The sequence below is a fragment of the Ambystoma mexicanum genome, chromosome 3q (assembly GCF_040938575.1).
Source record: "Ambystoma mexicanum isolate Mex_15411 chromosome 3q, UKY_AmexF1_1, whole genome shotgun sequence".
Taxonomy (NCBI): Eukaryota; Metazoa; Chordata; class Amphibia; order Caudata; family Ambystomatidae; genus Ambystoma; species Ambystoma mexicanum.
This window is the reverse complement of record NC_090926.1, coordinates 591,547,476-591,572,345: the sequence shown is the minus strand read 5'-3', so window position 1 is coordinate 591,572,345 and position 24,870 is coordinate 591,547,476. Positions and strand designations below refer to the sequence as shown.

Here is a 24,870-nt window from a genome sequence, read left to right as displayed (position 1 = left end):
GAGCAGTACCCGGAGTTGGCGGTGGGTTATGAGAAGGAACAGTAGAGAAAAGATGTCTTAATACTGCCTGTCCCACCTGGGGGTCAGATCTAGAGTGTGCATCTAGACAGTGTTTTGTAAAGGTGTGCACAGAACTCCAGGTAGCCGCTTTGCAGATGGACTCAAGGGGAACATTTGCAATGAACGCTATGGAAGCCCCAGTGCCTCGAGTGGAATGTGCTCTTGGCTTGAAGGGTAGTTCTCTCTTAGCAAGAGCGTAACAGAGTGATGCATTGAACAATCCATCTAGATATAGTGGACTTTGAGACTGCATCTCCTTCTCTTCCTGCTGCCACCGAGACAAAGAACTGGTTAGTCTTTCTCAGTGGTCTGGTTCTTTCCATGTAGAACATGACAGCTCTGCGTACATCTAGTGTATGCAGACTTTTTTCTCCCAAGCTGGAAGGGTTTTGAAAGAACGTTGGTAGTTCTATTGACTGGTTTACATGAAATTTCGAGATGAATTTTGGTGCAAACCTTGGGTGTGTGCGTAGAACCACCTTATCCTTGTGAACTGTTACGAAGGGGTCTAGAACAGAAAGAGCCTGTAGTTCACTTACTCTCCTAATGGAGGTGATAGCTATTAGGAAAGCAGTCTTAAGAGTGATGTCCTTAAGAGTTGCCTTGTGCATGGGTTCAAAGGGAGGGCCCATGAGTCTATAAAGTACCACATTTAAGTCCCATCCGGGAGCTGGGTTAGCTATCGGAGGGTGTATTCTCTTTACCCCCTCCATGAAGGCTTTGATAACTGGTATCTTCCACCACGACACTTTGAGTTGGGAAGTGGTGTATGCAGAAAGTGCCGCTAGGTGGACTTTAATGGAATTGGAACACTAGACCTGAATCCAGTAAATGGGTCAAGTACAGAACAATGTTCGTGGCAGAGCAGTCAACCGGGTTGATGCTCTTACCTCTACACCAGATGAATAGATGAATAGCAGTGGCGAGTATTAGGTTTTCTGGCTTCCCTGAGGATGTCCATACATCTCTGCGGGAGTTGTAGATGTCCAAATTCTATGATCTCAGGAGCCAGGCTGCTAAGTTCATGGTCTGATGCGGCGTCCCCTCGGGGGTCTGTATGTTGGGGAACTGTTGAACTCTATACAGTAGACGCGGGCTACGGTGGAAAGTACCCAGCGGTCTGATGTTATTCCCTCCCATGCTGGAAGAAAGGATGTTAACCGGCCCCCGACCGGCGTTGCATGGGAGGGGACGCGAATCTTCGCGTCACTTGGTGGTGTTGTTGGCTTGGGAGCCTCTGGGGGTGGAACCCCGGCCTCTTCCCTTGCCACAACGTTGACCCCTCTGATTGTACTGGCCGCTATTACTCTGGTAGTTGCTGGCAGAGTACTGTTGTTGTTGGTGGTTTTGTTGCTGGCGTTGTCCACGAAAAAAGCGCTTATTACCAAATCCCCGCCTATTAGGAGGTTTAGAAATTTGGTCTAAGGTCTTTATAGTATCAAATTCTTTTTTCGCGTTCTCCAGCGCGTCATCCACTGCTCTCCCAAAGAGGTTGGATTCCTCTATGGGTTTATTAATAAGGGATGCTTGTGTTTCCGCCTAAAATCCGGAATTGCGAAGCCAGACGTGACGCTTTAGTAAAATTCCTTGTACCAAAGTGCGGCCCGCCGTCTCTGTTGCATCCAGGGTATTCTTGACGATGCTTTGGTTGACCAGAGAGCCCTCGTTAACTGTAGCCAGTAAACAAGTGCTTAGGGGTTCGGGAGCTTGTTCGATGTCCTGTCTGAGCTTAGCCCATTAAGCATCGGCGTAGCTTGCCAATAGGGCATTATTGGCGATTCTGGTAGAGAATGCTGCAGAGGTGGTGATTCTCTTGGCTAGAGCATACAGCTTCTTCCCCTCTTTATCTGGGGGTGCCTCGCTAGTAGATAGTGGGACTCCTGCCCTTTTTCTGGTGTTGGTCACGACCAGGGAGTCCGGGATTGAGTGACCCTCAATATATCATGGGTCTGATTGAGAGGGAGAGAACAGTTTCTCAATCCTCGGATTGACCCCTCTCACCAATGCAGGAGTGGAAAGAGAAGGTGCAATACGTCTCTTAACTGAGGCGAGGATAGGTATAACCTGGCTAGTGGGGGGTTTTTCTTTGATAATCCTCTCCACAAAATCGGTGTCTGGGGTGACGTAACCAGTTTCGATTTCGAAATGCGCTGCTGCCTTCTTCAGCAGTGCATTGAAGGTGGGTTGATCGACAGGCGAAGGGTTCCTGACTGGTGTAGTTTCAGTAGACCTGATGGCTATATACTGCTACTGCCTGTGTCAGTCGACCTAGCCGGTGACTGCCAGGGATTTTGGTCGCCCTCGCCTGTGTCTTCCTGGAATCCTTCCTCACATAGGTTAGTTTCCTCGTGAAAACCTTCCTCTTCTTGTTGGTCCTCAACATAGGTGAACTCATCTTCCTCTTGGAAGAAGGCGTCTTCCTCAGAGGGATTGTAAGAGTATGTCCGCCTGTATGGGGTTATAAAACTTCTGGTATTTAGCCCTTGGACTCTCAAGGGGTGCCTCCCTTGGTCTCTTAGGTTCATGTTCATCCCAGAAGACAGGGCGCCCATCTAGTTTGTCCATACAGGTCTGGAACCTTTCAAAGGTCCACTGAGGGCGGCCAGGACAGTCTGGGAAAGAAAAGGGGGTTTCTTCCTCCTGTAATTGTCTGGTTCTGTCCCATAACGTCGAAGAAAGAGAGCCTTCGCCTTCTGAGTAGCCTTCTTGCTGGCTAGGGCCTTCCGACGGCGTCGGGAACTGACCTGATCTGTTTTCCGGCGCCTTCGCCGTATCTTTAGCCTTGTGCGCGGTTTTTGGCGTTTCACTCGCCGTACGTCTTTGGCCGTCCTTCGATGCTATGCGCGCGAGGCTTTCGGCGATCATTCTCTCTTCCGAGGGTTCGGTCGCCGTCGCGCTATGGAGCGTCGAGCCTTTGCTCGTCGAGTCCTTGGTCGTCGAGTCATTGGTCGTCGAGTCCTTGTTGGCAACGTGAGCGCTCTTGCGATGCATGTCGCCGGAAATTTTGGTGTTAGCGCCCTTATTTTTAGAATGCCCAGTCGCCTGTCGCAGAAGCGGTGGCGGGGAGGGCTGACGACCCTTACGGTCAGTGGAAGACGGTGGGCCCGGCGTCCCCGTTGGCGCTATGGCTGTCTTCGTCTTCGACGAATGTGTGCCTGGGGGTATGTGCTTTGGTGTTTTTCTGTGTGCGTCCTTGTCGCCGGGGTGTTCATCCCATAAGCTGGGCGTGAGCCGGGCTTGTCGGGGCCGGACGACGAGGAGCGTGAACGCTCCTTTGAGAGGTCTACAGCCTCCGTTACGGGGGCCTTGTAGTCACTATCCTCGTCACACCCGGCGGCGGCGGCGGGCGAGTTGTCAGGCCTAGACATAGCGTAGACCGCCCACCTTTTGACCCTGCGGCCCTTTAGAGTTTTGGGCTTTAGTATTTTGCAGGCCGCACAGCCGTCCTCCTGGTGATCGAGGGGTAAGCAACGGTTGCATCGTTTATGCTTATCCTTCCAGGTATATTTACCCTTGCAAAGCGGGCAAAATCTAAATGGCGTCCTCTCCATAGCTGAGGGTAATGGGTGTGACTACGACCTCGAAAGAGAGGGAGGGGAAAGAGAAAGGCATTCTTAAAGAAAAGAAAGACCACAAAGCCCCACTCTCCCTACTGTGTATTGCCGGCGAGGCCAGGCCACGTGTTCGGCAGCGCCGAAGGATCTCCTCCGCTCGTCCTTCCGTCGAAGATCTTGCTCGGTGGAGAAACGGCTCTGCGTCGAGGGAGGGATCTTTCGTTATTGGTATTAATAACAAACGACCAAAGGTCGAAGAAACTATTTGGCAATGTCTCGAGGAGCTCCGCATAAAGGCGACCAGTAGCTGGGCGGAAAAAAAACAATCTGAGGGACCTCGACGCGTGAGGGATTGTGGGTACAACGCACGTCACTATAGGGATAGCGTTACAGACATGCCTTGTCGACGTCCCCTTTTCGACTACGAAAAACAAAATGCAATACTCCGCAGTGACCACTGGATGTCGGACCCATGCACAGCATGTGATTCTAAGCAGATTAACAAACATCAGAAAACAAATTACATCAAGCATGGTTGTGTGATCCATCAACATCAAGGAAGCAAGATTCACAGAACTTTAGAATAGGATATTCTTTAAATTGTGCACTCAACATAATACATCGTGCTAGTCAAAAGAGATGGTCTATGTCCAGAGGGATGAAGCAACTGGATGAGCAAAATACATAATCCACAACCGCATACGCAGATGACAAATTTAATACGACTGGTAAAGAAGAAATGAGCGTTTACAGCACAAGGCGAGAGTTGAAAACAGACTGTTCAGTCCTTACCTGCTGCACTGGTGTCTGGCTGCTGCTCTGGGCACTCTGCATGCTCTGGGCACTCTGCATGCTCTGGGCACTCTGCATGCTCTGGGCACTCTGCATGCTCTGGGCACTCAATCCTGGTGAAGACGACTGAAACTGGTTCTGCTGTAAAAACTGGGGGTGCCCACTGGTCTGACCAACTCCAGGTTGTTGCAAGCGCTGTGCAAAGCCAATCTGTTGAGGAGAGAGAAGCTGCCATTGAGATTAAGTTCAGTGATTAGAATGAGTATCAACTTCCCATAAAGGTTAATATGGATTTCAGAATCAGCTCTGTTGGCAGATTCTGAGAGGTCACACTATGCTGATGAATAGGGACAAACGCTAATGTCTAGCCAAACTATCAAGGCAGTGTGACTGAGCAGTAAGGCTTACACAGGAGGGCGTGAGCGGTGAAGGGCTCAGTTAAATAGACGAGAGCCACCTTAAAATTACAAGTTAGGCAGAATGTATACAAATGTAGTTAACTGGTCTTTAGACAAATATTTAAAAAAAATCACAGGTAACAGACATTCCCTAAAATGTACATATTCACCTTGTGCCCTGCTAAGGGCATTAACACTCCACTTTTTAATACAGTTAAGAATTACTGTTCAATGTACTCTAAGTGTAGCAAAGCAAGTGAATAAAGAAATTGAACCAGATACATCCATTTGAAAACTGTTAGGTTTAGAATAAATAAGTTATCAGACAATATCCACAACCTTAAAATTAAGGCATAAGTACTTCCCTAGCTAGAAAAGAAGGGTGCCAGTATCCTCAGAGTAACAGTCTTTTCAGGAGGCTATAACAAATAAATACAAATATCAGTCTCTTTAGGAACATTACACAAGTGTTGGCTTGATCCAAGAAGCTGATTAAGGGCCCGATTCATTGTAGTGTTTAATAATGGCACAATCCCATAGGAAAACGTTCTGTGAATCGGGCCCTTAGTGTTTACTTATACTTTGGAACAAGAGGAAAGTCTTTAAGAGACCCTCTTTCAAGCCAACATAAAGGAAGGACAGGGGAGGTTACCAGATCAGGACATCACCATTCAAGGCTATGCCAGGGAGAGATAGGGTTAGTACTTTCACAATCACAGAACCCTATGATGACAGGGAGGGGGCAAAATCAGCATGTTTCCTCACTCCCTGCACTCCAATTGACCCAGGGGCCATTGCAGGTGTTAGGCAAGAATTGATGTAGTTACCCTGTAGGAGACTACACAACCCTTGTCCTCTTGGTATTGGGTAACCACCTATTGTTATAGGTCCGTACTACACAAATTGCTCGTGTGACTGAGCAGCCAGGCTCATCTCAAGAGGGGGAAATGTGAGCTTTGGCAATGAAAACCACTAATACAAGTAGCCAAATAACACTTATACTCAAGGTTTTTAGTTAAAATAATTATTTAACTGTCGTTTTTAAATAAATATTCTTTAAAAAGGGCAATAAATGCAACAATTAAATACACTTCAAAATACTTTTTCAGAATCAGTACAAGGCTAGCAGATACTCTTTAGAGATGCTTCTTAGACACTTCCAACATCCTGCGGTGACCTCACTAACTAGGACAGTAAATGCATTTATATATCACTAGTACACTTAGTAGATTCTGAGGTAGGCAGAAAGGAAAGCTTAGAGGAAGGAAACAGGTCAAACAGGTTCTAAGAGCATGTGAGCACTTTTAATCTTCCTATGAAGTCTAGACAAAAAACTTTCCCAACAATATTAGTTTAAAACCAATGCATCTCTTATGAGGGACAGTAAGACTCAAAGTCAAATGGAATAGAAGTCTGCAGGGAGCCAGGAGAGTTGTTCTGAAGTCCAACTAAGGGCTTAATAAAACCATTCAACTGAGGCAGTTCAAGACTCCACTCTTAGTATAAGGCTGTGTTAGGCAATGTTTGAATGCAGTACCCTCTGGGAACACTACAAACAACTAGGACTAAAGGTATAGGCAACCCAACCTTTGGTATAAGCATGTACTGCATACTTTTGGCAGCGTGCTGAGCATCCAGGCTTATCTCAAGAGGGGAAATGTGAGCAGTAGTGGAGTTACAAAGTTTCATAGTTAGAGGTATTCAAATAAACTCTTACACTCAATGTTTCTTGCATAAACAATTAATAATGTATTTATCAGTCAGTTATAAAGCCTTCTTTAGAAGGGAGCAATATACTAGCAACACACAAATACACTTCAATACTGTACACTTTGAGTTTCTGATTCAGACAAGGCCCTTTCGGGATGGCCCATAGACACAACCTACACCCACAGGTGACTTCAGTAACAAGAGTGCTGGGGACATTAATACCTTACTGTTGGCATACAGAATACTCAATAGTTTGTAAAAGCCAAAGGTTATTAGAACACAAGAAATTACAAATATTCTTAAGCAGGGCAAATACTTGCAGATAGCAATAGAACAGTCGTTAAATTCAATAGGCTAAGCCAAAGTCAGTAGACAAAAGTCCTCGTATAGGATGCAGCAGTTAAGTAAACAGAAAAGTCTTTGCACAGGTTCTTAGGAGTGTTTGATAAAAAGATTCAAATGTAGGGCCACAAGCTGATTGAATTGTGAGTTGCAGAAGTTACAAGCACTTCCACAGTAAGAGGTAAGTTCTCTTAGACTTGTTTTACAGTACCTTGGTAAAGAAGAAAAGATGCAGCTGAAGACTTCTGTTCCTGTGCAGCTCTGCAGATCTTATTGTTCCTGGGCCTCAGTCGTGGGGACAAGAGGGAGGACGTCAGGGGACTCCTGTACTGACAATGTCAAAACTGGCAACCGGCAAACATTATTTTGTGGCCGTTTCACGTTTCAGCTCCTTGCGTTACAACAAATAGCAGTAAGCTTGGTTCCTGGCGGTCAAGGTGGACTTTCCTCACATCTGAAGTCCCATACTCAACTGAGGGACAGGGAGAGGGTGTGGGGCCTTGGGGGGTTTGGCAGTCAGGCTTGGTCAGTCCTGCTTCGTGGGAATTTGGACGATCTTCCAAAAGCTTTAGGCCAGCTTACAAGCAACGCACACAATCTGGTTTCCCTCTCCATGGCTCCATGGTTTCCTGCAGCAACTCTGAGGAAATGCAAACAGCTCCGAGATGGGTGTCCAGGTGGCTTACTTGGGAGTAGATTGGTCCCGCCAACTCAAAGGGCGAAGTCGTCCTTGCAGGGGCTTCTCTGTCGATGCAAACTTGGCGATTTGGACCTGCAGCAGGGCTTCACCGGGCAAACCAACGTTCCAGAAGTTGCAGCAGTTGTCCTCTTCAAGCTCTTCTTCGGTTCCTTCGTCCAGTGGTCGACTGCCTTCCAAGCCAAAAGACTCGCCTTTTATTCACTTCTCTCCCATTCATTCCAGCCTAGCTGTCGCTCACCCAGCAGGGTGGCTGCCCTTGACGGACATTCAGCCAGCCAATCACCACAGAGTGCATTTTGGTCTCCTAGGAGACTAAGCACAGGGAGTTTTAGACACCTACCTCACTTCCTGCCTACCCCAGACAATCGGGCGCCAGAGGCGGCTTTCTCTCAGAAACCCCACCAAGGGCAAAATGAACAGAGACACCAAATATGGGTTGGCGCACAGAGAAACTCTCTAGAAGAACCTTCCAACAAAGACCTGGCGAAAAAAGAAGACCGGGCACCATTTTAGCAAAGACGGCTGGAAGCCATTTTAAAAAAGATCGCTCCTGCGGTTACTTTACCGGAGCCGTAGACTGCTGTGGTAAATGCAAACCTAGGTAGTTCAAAACAAAACCAATGCCACCAGTCAGTCAATTGAGGAAGGGGTAACGAAATGTTACATGAGCATTTAGACACGGGGGATACTAAGTAACCCCTCCAGCACTCTATTGTAAGATAGGGTGTGCTGGGTCTAGCAAGTACAATGCGAAGTAAAGTCAATCTCAATTTACTGCTCTGGGAAACAGTAGTTGGTCCCAGAGAAGGTATTTAAACCTTGGGAAGTCTGGAAGACTTCCCTGTGCCACTGCACTGAAGGTGCTGTGTGACAATTGTAAAAGATGCCTATAGAGTTGGTTAGACTCCATAACCAAAAGAAACACACAGAAAACACATTGAATTGAAAAGTTCAAAGTCCCAAAGTTTAGCAAAAGTGCTGAAGGGTGGAATTAACATATTTTTGAGAATTCTCCCTAAAAGGCTGTACCACCCGAGTTGAGGGTAGCGTAGACAGAGCAGCCAGGCTGATCTTAGGAGGGAGAGGGCTGTAGAATCAGTACAAATGAAATAGTAATACAAATGGTACAAAGAAACACTGAAACACTATGTACGTAAAAAATACATTATTTATTTAAACACAGGTAGGACCTGATAAATCTAGGGAAAATAAGTACTAACATTATATGAAATCACAATTATAAAAACAACACTATACTTTAAGGTATACAGACCAATGTATAAACCTTATTTAGAACACCTAACAGTAGTTCTAGGGAAGTCAAAACCTTTTCATACACATTCAGTATAGGTCACACCTATTCTTGGGGAGTAAAGACCAATGGTTACTTTCACAATTACATTCAGTAATGAAGGGCAGTAGACCCTACCAGTTGACCATATCATAACAGTGACTCAGTACAGATCACATAATCAGTCTACTGGACAATATACTTTGTGAATAGTGGAACACTTATTCCAGGTACAGTAAAAACCTATAAATACTTTTGTTACAACAGTTCTACTAGATGAGTAAAACCTATGGATGTAATTTTCAATTGGAGGTGCTTTTTAGATTAGTGAAACACAGATTGAGATAAGCAGCAACTCTGGTAACATTGTTGGATGGCACACAGCTAACTGAAGATCAGTAAAACCCATACACTTTTTTAATCTCACAAGAGTCCAGTTTAGATCTTTCCCAACTATACATGTGAATGATGTAGGACTTCTAAGGGACAGATGGAACCACAGACTGTGGGTTAGATAGCACAGGGAAAGTAAACCCTAATGTTACACTTTGCTGAATGACCCAGTTATTCTAGGTAGGCAACAACCTAATAGACTTATTCTGGATAGGCTAACAGCAAGTCAGGGGATGCAATACACAGTTGGGGACACTCATACAATTACCCTGCAGGATTAATCTGGTGAAGCCAAGAAATTACTCACCTGTGATTAGGTTGTGCATGTTCCCAAAAGTAATATACCTTCACATCTACTTTGTACTACAATGGAAAAACAGTTTCTAAGAAAGATGTTGACCATACTTTTAAGAATAGTGCATCACACATCCAAGGTAAGTAAGAAATTAACGGTTCACTCTTAGAATAACAGTTACCAACCAACTCTTTTACAAGTAAGTAACTTTTTAAACACTTATTTTCTTTTCTAGGAAAAAGGCCCAATCTTTTAAAATTCATTCCCTTATTCTTGGAGCATGAGTGTTCTCAGTGGCAGAAGGGGGGTCACTAGGACTAATGATCAACAGGCAGTGTCAGGATAGGTTCTTAAGTAGCAAAAGTCAGAGTTCCTTAGGAAGACTGGGCAAATGGGCGAGTACTTCACTTCTGAGTTAGAAGAGGGTCCTTGGGCTTCGCAGAAGACACCCTAGCAGGATTCTAGCAGTGAGACTGGGTGCACTGGATGAGGGGCCTCCCCATCACAGACCATATCCCACAACTACCCAGAAAACCTAACAGATTTAAGTTAAGTACATACCCAAGCCAACACAGTACCTCAGCATTGAAGATTTTTGCAGCAGAAGGGCTTCAGGATCTGCAGTCAAATACCCGGCCAGTGGATTCCTTGTCGTGGTGACTGAAAAGGCGACATCAGAAGGAACTTTGCAGCAGGGATCGATGACGGCGGCTTTGGGCAAGGTTTTCCTCATAGTTGAATGCAGTTCTGCAGATTTGGCATCTTTTCCAGGAGCACAGAAGACAGAAAATCGTGGTTGAATTCTCGTTGTTACAAAGGTCCACCACTCTGTTGAGGGGACTTTCCAGACACGATTCGTGTCTCTGGAGTTCCACCAGGATGCCCACGAAGTTTCAGCAAGATTCGAAAGACTACACTGCACAGTGGCCCGAGGTCCAAGGGTATTGGGGTATTGCAGCAACGCAAGGTCGCAGCAACGTGTGGGGTGGCTCAAAATGCAGGTCTTCTTGAGTCTAGTGGGTCTCACCAGGCTCTGGGTCGGGGTCGTCGTGAGCTACAGCAGGCTCCGGTTACACAGCAGGCTCTCTGGTCGCTGGAAATAGTCTCCACCATCCTCTTCGGTTTCAGTTCCAGTGGTCGACTTCTCTTTAGCTTCCAGGGTTGCAGTATTTTACAGGAACTACAGCACAACCTCTGCATTCTCTCCCAGCATTCTACAAGAAGGGGCGGTCTGGTTGTCCAATCAGGACAGCCAGCTCCCGACTGGGATTTGTGCCTATTCAGGCAAGGAGGAAGACAAAGGGCTGTGGGGTTTTGGACACCTCCCTCACTTCCTGTCCTCACAGACAGACTGGAACCAGGGTGGGGAGTCTAGGGGACTCCCACGGAAGATAAAAATTACAGAAAGGATTTTCGCACGCTGGATGTCAGGGGAAGGAACAAGAAAGGACAACAAACACTAAAATGCCAAAAAAGAAAAAGGGCCATTTTGATAAAATGAGCACCCTTAGGTACCTGTACTGCAGCTGTGCACACAGCCCACGGTAAAGGTGCATCAAAGTAATACAAGGTATCACTGCCACCAGCCATTGAAAGTAAGCTTGTCCATGTAACAGAATAGTAAGTTTTAATGTGAAAGGGGATAAATTGCATCTCCCCAGCAGTCCACATAAAGTGGGTTGTGCTGGCTTCACAGAATAAAATGTAAAAGGGATCCAAAGATCTTTTCTACCCTTGGGAACTGTAGTTCACTCAAGGTTATCAAGAGAAAGTTAAAAGGGGAGCCTGTGAAAAGACACCATGGAGATTCTAAAAACTGACACCCATAAAAAGAGTAAAAGATTCTGTAGGTGTAGAAAAAAGTTCTCACACAGAGGTATTAAGGAAAAATCTCACTAGTAAAGCAAACAAGTTCTGGCGTTCACCCAGGTCAAGAAGATTTACCAGTTCTGTGAATATCTTACCCAACAAATGCGAAATTGGAAGCTGATATTTTCAGGTCATTATAAATCCCAAAAAGCAGACCAGAGGCCGGTCTCCCTTTCTCTCCTTTATAGGCGGGATTAAACAAACATTCATAGCAGTCAACTGAGGGAGGAGTTCTCGAACATGATTCTTGTATACAGAACATATCACCTCAAATATTAATGATCCCTGACGAGAAACAAATTGTCAAAGCCCTAGAGTTCCAAGATACACACATGAGTGTCAGAGGAGTCCCTGTTTGATACAGGGACCAGCTACTTTTTACGAGCATTTAAACAAGCAGCCACCCAACTCCAATCAAAACCATTAGATGACTCTGCATCTTCAGATATGTGATTGACGACATATCTCCCCCATCCCCACCAGTTGGGCATTTTACTGTTAAAAGTGAGGAAGGGAGAGAATTGTTAATCATACCTGGAGAGGGGTGGGGGTTTATTTGGAACATTAGACTCCAGCAGGTTTTTAGATAAATCGGGTGCAACAACCGAAAAAAAAACAGATCTGCAGCTTGTCTGATGCTAGTAAGACCTGGTCCAATGCCAGACGGGACCCAAAATGCAGGATGACCTTGTCCAGCCTGATATTATTACAGAATTCCACCTAGACAATGTGGGCTGAAGTAAGATGCTCTTGAGATGGAATAGGTCAGAAGCCTCATAACACAAGATCTATTCAGTGTTAACTGGACACAGGTCACTGAGGGACCACTCTACAACCAATGTTCGGGGTGAAGCTATATCTTTGTTCAGCGGTGTTATAGACTGCCCATTGAGAGGGCTTTGCCACCTATCTTCCATAGTAGTAAAGCCTGAGACTTCAGGAAAGTCCTCCTGAGGAGTAGTAGTGGTGGTGGTGGTAGCGCCAGGGGCCTGGCCCGTAGTTCTTCCGTCAGAGGAATTGCCGGAGGCTGATCCCACTGAGGACCTGCAATTGCTGAACCGCCTCGCCATTGCAGGGTGAGGAGCACAGGCCCCATAGAGATCACTTGCCTGCCTCGTTTCCATCATAACCCCACCTGCCGGCTCAGCTGCGATTGCAGGAGGCAAAGTTATCATGGATCTTTTCCCCTTAGAGAGCCATGGAGTTAATCATTTTCCCCAGGAATTGTTTGCAGCTTCTCCCTGCGTTCTTACTTCCGCCCTTTTTGTTTGAGGGCTTTCTCAAAATTACTGGGGGAGAATTTAGGGTGAGCTGCTTTTCTTTAGGCTTCGCTCCCCTATGCAGTGTTTTGGTTTTCTTAGTACATGGTAAATTAAAGATCGGAAAAGCCCCAGTAGGTCCATTTACGTCCTCAGTTGATAATAAACTACTTGGTAGCTCACCCCAACCTTCAGCCATCAGTTCTTCAGCAGCATGAAGCACCTCGGTGTTGGGGAAAATTCTCAGAAATGTGCCTCAATCACCACTCCCTCTGAATTTTCAAAAAAACACATTGCCACCTCACTTCATGGCTGTAAGCAGCAACCTCTGGTTTAAGGGGCAACCTCAGTTAAGCCTTCCTCCAGCGTCGGTAAAACAAGATGTGGTGTGTGAGGGCACTTCAGGTAGCCCCTGGGTTGAGAGTGCCAAGCTCGGGAAATCAGCCCAGCAGAGGGTCCTGAGAAGGTCCATCAAAAATGCCAGCGTAAAGGTATTGTCCCTAGTCACAACCGTCACCAATACCTCCTGCTCATTGAGGGCGTTCAGGTCTTTTGAAGTACCCACACACTTCCAGCAGAGGCTGTGTTAGGGAGAATTCTCAGAAATGTGCCAATTCCCTTATACCTTAGAGACACCCAGCTCTTTTTGATGGACTTTAGAACTTTTAATTTCTAACCTGGGGAGAGAGACCTTTTTCCCCACTCATGTATTTTTCTGTGAATTGGACTGTTTCTTTTGACTTTGGAGAATGACAAACTCCACAAGTCTTAGATTTCCCAAAGGTTTAAATACCTTCTCTTGGAGAAACTATTGTTTCCAAAAGCAGTGAAGTGAAATTGACTTTACTTAGAATTGTGCTTGCTAGACCCAGCACACCCCATCTTACAATTGAGTGCTGGAGGGGTTACTTAGTATCCCCCGTGTGTAAATGCTCATGTAACATTTTACGTTAACCCTTCCTTAATTGACTAGCAATGGTTTTGTTTTGAACTACCTAGGTTTGCATTTACTGCGACAGTCTACGGCTCCTGTAAAGTAACCGCGGGAGCCATCGTTTTCAAAATGGCATCTAGCCATTTTTGCTAAAATTGTGCCCAGTCTTTTTTTGCCAGGTCTTTGTGGGAAGGTCCTTCTAGACAGTTTCTCTGCGCGCCAAACCAGGTTTGGTCTCTGTTCTTTTCGCCCTTGGCAGGGTTTCAGAGTGAAACCCGCCTCTGGCTCCAGAGTTTCTGGGGTAGGCAGGAAGTGAGGGAGGTGCCGGAAATTCCCTGTGCTTAGTCTCCTAGGAGACCCAAATGCACTCTGTGGTGATTGGCTGGCTGCCCGCCCGGCAAAGACAGCCACCCTGCTGGGCTGGAATGAATGGAAGAAAACTGTTTAAAAGGCGAGTCTCTTGGCTTGGAATGCAGAGTCGACCACTGGAACGAAAGAACCGAAGACGAGCTTGAAGACACAGCTGCAGGAACTCCTGGACCATTGGTTTGCCCGGTAAAGCCCCGCTACTGTTCCGAATTGCCAAGTTCATCTCGACAGAGAAGCCCCATCAAGGACTTCTTCCTTTGAGTTGGTGGGACCAATCAACTCATAAGCCACCTGGACACCATTCTCGGAGCTGGTTAGGATTAACCAGGGGGAAGGACACCAGCTTGTATGCTTGATGAACAGCTACTCGAACCGAAGATCTTTAAATTTTGCCAGCTTGTTTGACTAGTCCCCGTGTATTGTCCCCCCCCTAAACCTCCCAACCCCCTCCAACATCCTCCCTCTTATTTATTCAGATTTGTAGAGCGCGGGTCAGCCCGGGGGCATCGTGGCGCTTGTTACAGACATGTCTTAGTTACACAGAATACATAGTTCACACACAATATGTTATTTACAGTGATAGATATGAAATTTGTACAAATGTGCGATGCAGTGTATTTACATAGTTTGATGATTGACATCTTATTGGGCAAGGAAAGGTCTTCAGTTTCCTACTGAATCTCGGGAGTGAGGTTTCCGCTCTAATGTTTGCAGGAAGGGCATTCCAGGTCTTGGCGGCAATGTAGGGGAAGCTTAGGCCACCGGCTTTGGCTTTTCTGATGCGTGGGATGTAGAGTAAGTTGGTGTATTGTGTTCTGGTGGGACGGGAGGAGGGTTTGGAGATAGTCTCTGATAGATAGGACGGGACGGAGAGATGCATGTGTGTGTAAGAGTGAGGATTTTGAGCGTGATCTGCTCTTTGACCGGGAGCCATTGGGCTGAGTGTCTGGCATGGGAGATGTGCTCTCTTCTTGGGATGCTGAGAGCGGCCCAGAGAGCATTGTTCTGAGTGACTTGAAGTCGGTTTAGGTTTTTTGTTGATGTGCCTGCTAGGAGGGCATTGCAATAGTCCAGTTTGGCTCCAATGGTTGCTCTAGCTATGGAGAGGCAGTTGGGTTTAGAGAGGTATAGCTTGATGGCGTTTAAGAGTTTGGTGGTATGCGCCGAAGAGCAGGTGATTGCGCTGCCTTGCCTGGTCATAGATAGTGAGGAGTCTAAGTATACTCGCAGTGTCTTTACAGCTGAGGATACGGGGATTTATTTTATTTTATTTATTTATTTTACATTTATAAAGCGCTCACACAGCCCGCAGGCATCGAGGCGCTGTTACAGGAATTGTTTGTTTTTCTTAGTTGCGTAATTGGGTTTGTTTTCTTTTTGGTCTTAGTTACGTATTTATAACGCGCTTAAACACCCAGAGGTTTCTAAGCGCGGACCCGGGGATCGAACCTGTTGTTGCTTCATGTCGTCTTGCTTCCAAGACGCGCACGCTGCCGCTGAGCCATCCTCCCGGGATGGTGGAGTTGTCAATGGAGAACTTAGCGTACAGTTTGTCCAGGGTGCTCTGTTGACCTAATAGGATTTCAGTCTTGTCTCCATTTAGGCAGAGGCCATTAACTGCCATTCAGGCCTGGATGATGGAGTAGATCGTGTGGAGTGCCTTGGCGTCTTCGTGGTATGAGCCTGAGAGGGGTAGAAGTACCTGTGTGTCATCCGCGTAGTTCGTGTATGTGATACCGTATGAGTCGAGTTTGTCAAAAAGAGGCTTAGTGAACAAGTTGTAGGTGGGTGCAGTGCAAGATCCTTGAGGGACCCCGCAGTGGATTGTCATGGAGGTGGCGTTGGCAATGTCCAAAAAGACTTTCATGGCTCTTTCCTCTAGGAAGGAAGAGACCTAGAGGGCTGATTCTCTCGAGAAGTTGGCAGAGTGAGGTGTGATGTGAGGGTCTTGTGGTCAACCAGATCGAAAGCGGCTGAGAGATCTAGAAGGAGCAGAAGGGCTGGCTTGCCCGTGTCCATGATTTGAGTGATCTGCTTCTTTATATTCACCAGGGCGGTTTCTGTGCCGTGTCCTTTCCGGAAACCTGATTGCCTGTCCCGAGGATGGAGTGGGTTTCAAGAAAGTGTTGGATTTGGCAGTGCGCGGCCTTGTCCAGTAGTTTCAGGAGGAATGGCACTGTGGTTATTGGTCTGTAGATGTGTTGTAGAGGGTCGAGTATGTTTTTTTTTTTTTTTAGGAGGGTCCGGACCCAGGCCTCAGACTCGCTGGGATGATGCCCGTTTTAAAAGACGCACTGATGAATGCTGTAAAGAGCGCCGCAAAGCAGTCTGCACAGTCTTTGATGAGTTTTGGTGGACTGATATCGCCTTTGCAGGGGGGTGGTTTGAGATTTTTTAGTAGATTGACTTCAGGTTCGGTGATGTGCCTGAAGGAGAAGTCGGGTATGGTGGGCTTGGACGAGGTGGGTGGGGTCTTGGTAGGCTTGGTTCCGGTCTGTTGGGGTAATGCTTTGCAATGGTCTTTGATTTTCTTTTGGAGAAGGTCAATTTTGTGTAGCATGGCAGCTTGAATGCTGGCACACCAGGCTTCATCTTTGGTTATTTCCTCTGGTTTATTAGGGGGGAGGGAGATAAGCTCGTTGAAAATGGTGAAGATCTCTTTAGAATGTGATTTCTAATTAGAGATACGTGTATTGAAGGTGTTGGCTTTGACAGTGGTGATGGCCGTTTTATATTGGTGAGATTGAGTTGAATATGTTTTTGGAGCTACTGCAGGGGTTGGATTGCCAGTTTTTTAGAATGGCTCTTTTTTGGGAGAGTGTTGAGTGCAGTTCTTCGGTGAACCATGAGTTTGAATGTAGCGATTTCTTTTCTTTTCCATTCGAGTGGTGCTATTTCATTGATGGCTTTAGTAACATCTTTGTAGATGTCAGCTAGAATATTGGGGTCATTAGCGAATGGGGTGGTAGTTCGGGGATGTTGAGGTATGGGCGCAGGCTATCCTCAGTTCTTTTGAGCTTCTGACTTGTGCAGCGATGGCTGGGGTCAGAGCTTTGTGTTTTTTAGTGATGGGAATAGAGAATTCGATGCAGTTGTGGTCGGTCCAGGGTAGTGGGGAGTTGGGAGGTGATCGTGGAGAGACAGTTGTGGTCAGCGATCCAATCTAGAATGCGGCCTTTGGCATGGTTAGGACTCTACTTTTTGGGTGAAACCTAGGTCACTAAGTTCTTTGGTGAGGGTGACTGCAGATTTGTCTTTAGTATCATTGAATCCTAAATTGAGGTCTCCTAGTAGAAGGGTTTTGGTGGAGCTTTAGATGTTATTGCTGAGGATGTGGGTGATTTTTTCCTGAGGGTCTGGGCTGAGGCCTGGGGGGCGGCATAGTGGGTGAATGTTAATGGTGCTGTTGGGTGATAGTGCGAGTTGGGCCGATAATAGGTCGGAGTTGTTGGTCGAGGAGTGATTGACAAGTCGGAGCTGGAGGTTCTCCTTGTAAATGGCTACTCCGCCTCCTATTCGTTCGGTTCTGTCTTGTCTGAGTATGATGTAGCGGGGTGGTAGTGCAAGTGCTACGGTGAGTCCTGATGCTTCATGTAACCATGTTTCTGTGATGGCTAGTAGGTCAATGTTGTTGGCTATGAGGTCATGAATATCAGAAGCATGAGCTGGGAGGGAGCGGACATTGAGGAGGGCACATTTGATGTGAGGTGTGTGAAGTTTGTTTGTGGATGCATGGGAGGTGGATGTGTCTGTTGTGTTGTGTGTGGTGATATGGGGGTGGTTTGGTTAGTGGGTGGTTGTTTGTGTGAAAGTGGGTATTCGGTGTGCGGGAGCTCAGTCTAGTTTCTATATTCTATGGGAGGGGGGTTGTGTGCTGAATTTAGTGGTCTGTGTGCGAGCTCCAAGTCTATCCAGTCTATACATTGTTGCAGTCCTGAGTGCAGAGGGTGCGTCTGCGCAAGGTGAGTGAGTTTGTGTGGCAGCGAGTTGTGTGGGGAGTGGGCTAAGTGGTGTGGGTGCGAAGGGATGGATAGATATGTAGAGTTGGAGTGCAGTGAGTGTTGCAAGGCAAGTGAGTAGCGTGGTGGTGGTAGCTAGGAGCATGATTGTATGTTGGGAGGGGTTGTGGGTGGTGGGGTGCACAGTCAGGTTGGGTAGGGTGGTCCTGGCCTGAGGAGGGCAGGAACAGTTGAGTGGGCTAGAAGGCATTCTAGGGGATGTCAATGTAACTGGCGAGTAGCGGAGGCAGAAGTGCAGGTGAGCGAACAAAAGGTGCAACAAAATTACAATGTGGTCTCTAAGCGACCATAAGGCACAGCAGGGTTACTAGGCGAACGTAAGGCACAACCAGGTTGCGGTGTGATCTGGGAGTGACCATAATGCAGCAACCAATAATTGCGCTGTTTAATGATAATACTTCAAGTTGGTGGTAGTTGGGCAAACTGGTGTAAACACTGTAGGCTAACAAGTCAATAAGCAGAAAAGGCAGGCAGGAGGCTCAATGGTCTAGTTTCAGCAGAGGCACAGCAAGTACAACAGACTCGTTAGGCTGAGTTCAAATGGGTTCAGTGGGAGGAGCATAAGGCTAAATTCAGCATTGACATAGTAATAGGGAGATTAAAGTGCAGCAGCTTGCAAGGTGCAGTGTTGGCGGCATACAGTTGCAAGTCTGTTAGACTGGTAGTCTCACTCAAATAGACATCTACAGGAAAGTGCGCTTACTTCTCATTGGCTACTCATAGTGCAGTATAGGTGGGCAGTGTGTTAAGCATTAAACAGGCATTGTATAAAGCATTTATTAACAAGTATGCCAAAGAGGAAATACAGTTATGCAGATAACAGCCTAGTGCTAATAATGGTTTTGCATATGGGACTGTTATGCATTGGCTGGTTGTAGAGAAGGTTCAAAGTACTGTGCGGAGCCTGGGGGTGTTGCACGCCGGCCGACGATCAGGCATTTGACGTGCAGGGTTATAGTTAGATGGGACGGTTCTTGTGGTTAGTCTGCAATGTGATGGCGGTTCTGCAGAGTACTTACTCTAAGTTGGCACAAGGTGCAGGATATGTGGGCAACTGGGCAGGATCTCTGGTGAAGGCGACTGGTTGTACTGGACAGGCACGGGACAGGCGATGTCCTCACTTTGCGGCCCTCGTATTGCGGTCCGGCTATGCCTCCTGGCTCTTGGTTGGTCCAGTTGAGGTGATGGCTGGCCAATCCGGAGTACGGGGAGGGTGGGTGGGTGGGTCTCAGTGGTACTCGCTAAAGGTGTTTTGCTTTCCTGGCGGCCATCTTAGGACGGTGGATCCACGTGCAGCGCTGTGGTGGATGCCTAATTCTGCTTGCAGGTAGCAGTTGAAATAAGCCCTCAAAGCACGCAAATTGCATGCAGCGGCCCAAGCGGGGGTGAGATTGCCCCCCCCCCCCCCTCTTGTCCCCACGACTGAGGTTCAGGAACAGCGAGATCTGCAGGAACAGAAGTCTTCAGCTGCATCTTTTTCTTCAATATAAGGTACTGTGAAAACCCGACCGAGAGAACATCTCTCAACGCGAAAGTTTGTGGAACTTTGGCAACTTGCAGGCCTAGTCAGCTTGTGATGAGACATATGAACCTTTCTTCCGTGAACTACTTCTGAGAAACGTGGCAAAGACTTTTCCGTTTAAATACCAGAACCGTTTTTACCTACACAACACACTAGTCCATGGACTTATGCCTACCTATTGCATTGAATCAACTCCTCTGGTGAACTCTTTGCACTGTTTAAGAGTAACTATTTTTCGTTTTATGAATTTATGCCTTTTTGCTCCTACTTCAACTGCTCTGAATGCCATTTTGCTCCTCCTTCAAAGTAGTTTAAACGTTTCAGAATCGGTTAGTGTGAAGTAGTGTAGTATATTTTGTGTGATATTGATTGCCTCCTTTTAGTGAATGTTTACCTACTGTAAATAAATTAAGTGTTTTACCAAGAAACCTTGAGTTGAATTATATCTGAATACTTGTGATTGTAGACCTCTGTGTAACATTACAAGCTCACATTCCCTCTTGAGATAAGCCTGGCTGCTCAGCTCGCTACAAAAAACTGTGGTACAGACTTATACCAATGGTTGGTTTTGCTTACACCTGTAGTCCTAGTTGTGTGTAGTGGTCCCAAAGGGTACTGCATACAAACTTTGCCTAACAGTTTCCCAAGGGGACTCCACTTCTCAGGGGGCCGCAAAAGACAATCGTCAAAGGGAAGAAGAAATCTTAGAGGGAAAGCACATCACAAGAAGTAAAGATCTTAGTGGAGTGACTACAGGAAAAAACCTTGTCACTCCTACCGGAAATACTGTCCCAAATATTCAACAAACTGAGTAGGGTCACAGCAGCTTTAGAAATAGGGGTCTATTTGGTGAGTTGGAACATGCAGGGTTCCTGTACTTTTAAAGCTATCAGAATGCAGGATTATTTGTTTGATCTTTATGATATAACACATGGCTGGTTAACCCCATAGACATAGGGCTATACGTTCCACGGTCTACCAGCACTACAAAAGCCGAAGGGAAGACCATCAGGCGGTCTCCCGATGGCATTAAAAACAATCTAGCAGAAAAAAATGTTACACCAATCTTTAATGATGCTATGGGTATTTGGGCTTGTAGAATACATCTAAGCTGCAAGATTACCGGACCACATTTGGGTCATCATTAATATTTACTGGAACCCCGCCTGCTCCAAACTAACAGACTTCCTATCAAGACTGGACTCATTATTGGGAACAATTAAACTGGATGATGGAGGTGATAACAGTCCTCGCAGGTGACCTGACCACAGAATGTGTTCAGGCTCTAAAGAAGATTAATAGGTCAGGTTCCGGAAAAACCTCAAAAAAGGGGCACATTTGGCAAGATATCCTAGATTCATGGGATCTGAAGATTGATTTTATTTTTATAGAGCACTTTACAACAACATAATACAGAGTAATAACAAATAACATTGGGAGCAAAAATGACATCTTGAATCATTCAACAAAACAGTGCAAAGAGCAATTAACTGAGGGAGAGGGGAGTGGGAATAGGTATGGGGAGGGGGGTAGGAGATGGATTGGACAAGGGAAAATGGAAGGGAGAGAGTGTAGTAGGAGAGGGGAGAGAGGAATTAGAAGAGTGGGAAAAAAGGGGGTGTAGAGAGGGCAGTGGGAGTTTTCAAGGTGGAGAATGGAGGAGGGATTTAAGGGAAGTGCGAAATGAGGTGAAGGTCGTGGTAGAGCGGATTGAGAGAGGGAGCGAGTTCCAGTGCAGAGGAGTAAGGAGTTGGAAGGAGCGGAACCAGGGGGAAGAAGGTACAGTGAGAATGAAATGGTCAGTGGAATGAAGGGAACGAGAGGGGGAGTAGAAGGAGAAAAAGGAGGAGAGATAAGGAGGAGCAAGACCATGGAGGGATTTGAAGATCAGGCAGAGAAAGTAAAATTTTAGCTGTAAGTGGAAAGGTAGCCAGCCAAGGTGAGAGCGAGGAAGAGATGGAGTCACGTGAGGTAAGGAGACATTGAATGGGTCCTCTGAGGGGGGACTTCAGTATTACTGCCACCTGGCATAGAGACACATCCTTGTCTGTCTTGGACTATATATTTGTTTCTCCAGTTCTCTCTAGTTCATCCAAACTGGTAATTAAGGACGACTGTGGGGACATAGGGGACGCTTGGAGACAACTTTTCCAGATTTGTTAGCTGCCCCTGCAATGGTACACAACCAGCGTCTTAATGGCACAAAAGGGAAAATCAGGCTGGTAAAACATGGTCAGGTGGGGAGAAATCTGAACAACCGTTTGAAGATCCTCAACCATACTTGGCAGGCTGAATGCCAGCCGGACAAACTTGTCAAATGTATTTGGTCCACCTTACCTCTCAGTGAACCATCAGAGAAAAAACTAAAACATCTACATAGCCGTCACAAGTTATCCTGCCAAAAATAAACAAAAAAAGCACACAGAAAATGCTTAAGAGATTTAAAAAAAACTAGATTGCCTCAGTGACTCAGAATTACAAAGTGGCCAGGCAAGCAAGTGAGTTGTAAGCATTGGTCACGTAACCACAGAGCAGCAAGACTACAAAAAGATGGGAAATTATGCTGCAGCTAATGAATGAAGATAACTCAATACTTTGGGTCTGTTACAAGTCAGTTAGAGCCCCAAACCAACAGTACACACTGCAATTTAGTACCTGAATCAAGCTGGGTGGCATATCTCTCGAAGGTCTTTGAGAATCCCAGGGGTCTCCAGTTCAGAATTGAACACTCATTGGCGCCTACCCTTTGATGAAGAGGATATCTGTGAGGATATCCTCAAATCCTCAACATCGACAGCCGCTGGTCCGAATGGCCGGACTTCAACAATGATAGCAGGCTGTGGTCGAGCTTATATAAATTTAACCAGGTTACTCACCGTAGTGACCACCTTACTCCTAGTCCATAGTCCCCTTTCCTCCATACTTATGGGACATCTCTGCGTCCTGTGGGACGAGATCGGAGCACTTTGTAAAAAGCATCCAAAAAATGTTTTTCAAAAATGTGTCCTTCCTCTCTTTCTTGCGCGGGGCCCGGCACGTGGCCGTAACCCCACCCACCTTGGCTCCGTCCCGCGCATCGCCCATCAGACCATTTCTATCGCCAGATCAAAGCGCTATTAGCAATAACAGAGGAACCTTATTAGAGGGGACGGGGGCGGGCTTATGGAGGAAAGGGGACTATGGACTAGGAGTAAGGTGGTCAATACGGTGAGTAACCTGGTTATACTCCTACATCCTGTCCCCTTTCCTCCATACTTATGGGAGATTCCCAAGCACTCCTTACAGGAATTACGGGTGGATGGAAATACCCCTTAGTGAAAAAGGTTCTTCAGCACAGCCTGACCAAACTGAGCATCAGCTCTTGAGCTCATGTCAAGACAATAATGCTTACAAAAAGCAGATAGAGAGGCCCAAGTAGCTGCCCTAGCGATGGACTCCCAATGGTTATTTCTGAAAACAACCGCGGCTGCCTTGCCCTGCACCAGGTGTGCTTGAATACCCTTAGGAGGTTTCAGCCCTTGGACGTTGAAAGACTAATGCAGGCGGCGATCCACCGAGAAATACAATAGGGTTACCAAAAGTCACAAACAGTTGAGAAGTTCGGAAAAAAGCCTGGCAGGGAGAACGACTGATTCAGATGGAATTCAGTTACCACCTTCGCAGGAAAGCAGGATTCGTCCGTAGGACGAACTTATCCTTGTGAAAGATCAAAAAGGGATGCTCCACCAACAAGGCCTGGAGCTCACTCACCCGCCTTGCTGACGTAACGATGAGCAAAAAGGACACTTTCCAGGACAGGTACTCAAGGTCCACCGTGGCCATTGGCTCGAAAGGCTTATGACAACGCCGTCAGGACCACATTTAGATCCCATAACGGGTGAGGACTACGAATTGGAGGATCGAGGAGTGTCAAACCTGAAAAATGCCTCTTAACCACTGGGTTACTCAGGTAGTAAGAGCATTGGTCTGTAGAAAGGTAAGCAGAAACCGCTGAAAGGTAAGTTCTGGACGACCGAACATGGACACTGCGACTCTGCTAAGAAAAGATACAAGGGACAAAACCGTGTCAACTGTAGCCCCTGTTAGGTCCAACTGCCTGTTTAAACACCAATGACAGAACCTGAGCCATTTGCTTCTCTACTGGGACCTAGTCGAGGGTTTTCTGGCTGCCTGGATAATACGCATGTTATCCGTAGACAAGTTAAGATGTTCTAAAGACTTGAACTCAGGCACCATGCCACAAGCTGAGCAATTGTGGGGAGGGGTGCCACATCTGCTGTTCCCCCCTTCATCGGGGGTCACTGGTAACCTGATCGGCGGATACACCGACAGGTGTTGAAGTTCTGAGAACCAAAACCTGGCCGGCCACCAAGGGGCTATGAGTAGAAGGGAACAGTTCGCAGAGTTCTTCAGCTTCCAAATTGCTCGAACTAGAGGCAGAGGCGGGAAGGCGTAAGCTCTCATGTTGTGCCATGGAATCTCGAGAGCATCCCCCAATGAGGAGACTGCCAGCCCCGCTCGGGAGACATACTGAGGAAGCTTCTTGTTTACTGCCGTAGCGAACAGGTCCACCTCCGGTGTGCCCCAATGCAAGAAAATCCATGAGAGGACCCCCGCCTTCAACTCCCACTCGTAGCTGACCACCGTCCGCCGGCTGAGGTCATCTGCTGTGACATTCAGCTGGCCCGGGATGTGCACTGCAAGCAGCCAGACACCATGAAGTACAGCCCACTCCCAAATCTGGATGGACAGGTCCACGAGAGGGGAAGCCTTGGTTCCCCCTTCCTTGTTGATCTAATACATCGGCACCGCATTGTTCGTGTGTATGCGGACCACCTTGTTGGCTATGATCGGTCTGAACGCCCTGAGCACTAGGAAGATCGCCAGAAGCTCTAAATGATTTATGTGGAGGAGCTTGTCCTGAGGCGACCAGAGATCCGAGACCTGAAAAGGATCCAACGTCGCACCCCACCCCAGGAGGGAGGATTCCGTCGTGATCGTAACCATAGGGGCTGGGTCCTGAAACCCAGCAACCACCGACAGGTTGCTGAGAGATGACAAGCATTCCAGGTCCACTCTCATGGAAGCCAGAATCATCATCAGCATGGAATCCGGGTCCACAGCCTGACGCCAAGAACTACGAAGAGCCATCTGAGTCCGCCTCATCTTGAGACTAGCAAGAGGAAGAGCCAACACGCACGAGGCCCTGAGGCCCAGAAGCCTCTGGAACCACCAGGCCGACAGGCTCTCCGACTCCGCCATTCTGTCCCCGGTCAGGTACACTCTGCAGTCGATCGCGTTCCAGCGAAAACCCAGGAAAATCAAGTCCTGCGAGACAGTCATGGAAGATTTCTGCCAGTTCA

The 24,870-nt window shown here is 47.0% G+C and overlaps 1 protein-coding gene across 9 annotated transcripts in view; it reads right to left on the bottom strand.

Annotated features, from left to right (window-relative positions):
* EP300 (E1A binding protein p300) overlaps nucleotides 1-24,870 on the bottom strand; it is a 744,806-nt gene that overhangs the window by 270,170 nt on the left and 449,766 nt on the right. For 8 of the 9 annotated variants that reach the window (XM_069654423.1, XM_069654428.1, XM_069654427.1 and 5 more), the window contains one exon: nucleotides 4,407-4,634. In XM_069654423.1, coding sequence (XP_069510524.1) covers nucleotides 4,407-4,634 — 228 coding nt within the window. The remainder of the gene's footprint in view (nucleotides 1-4,406; nucleotides 4,635-24,870) is intronic. The other variant, XM_069654426.1, reaches the window with a different exon arrangement.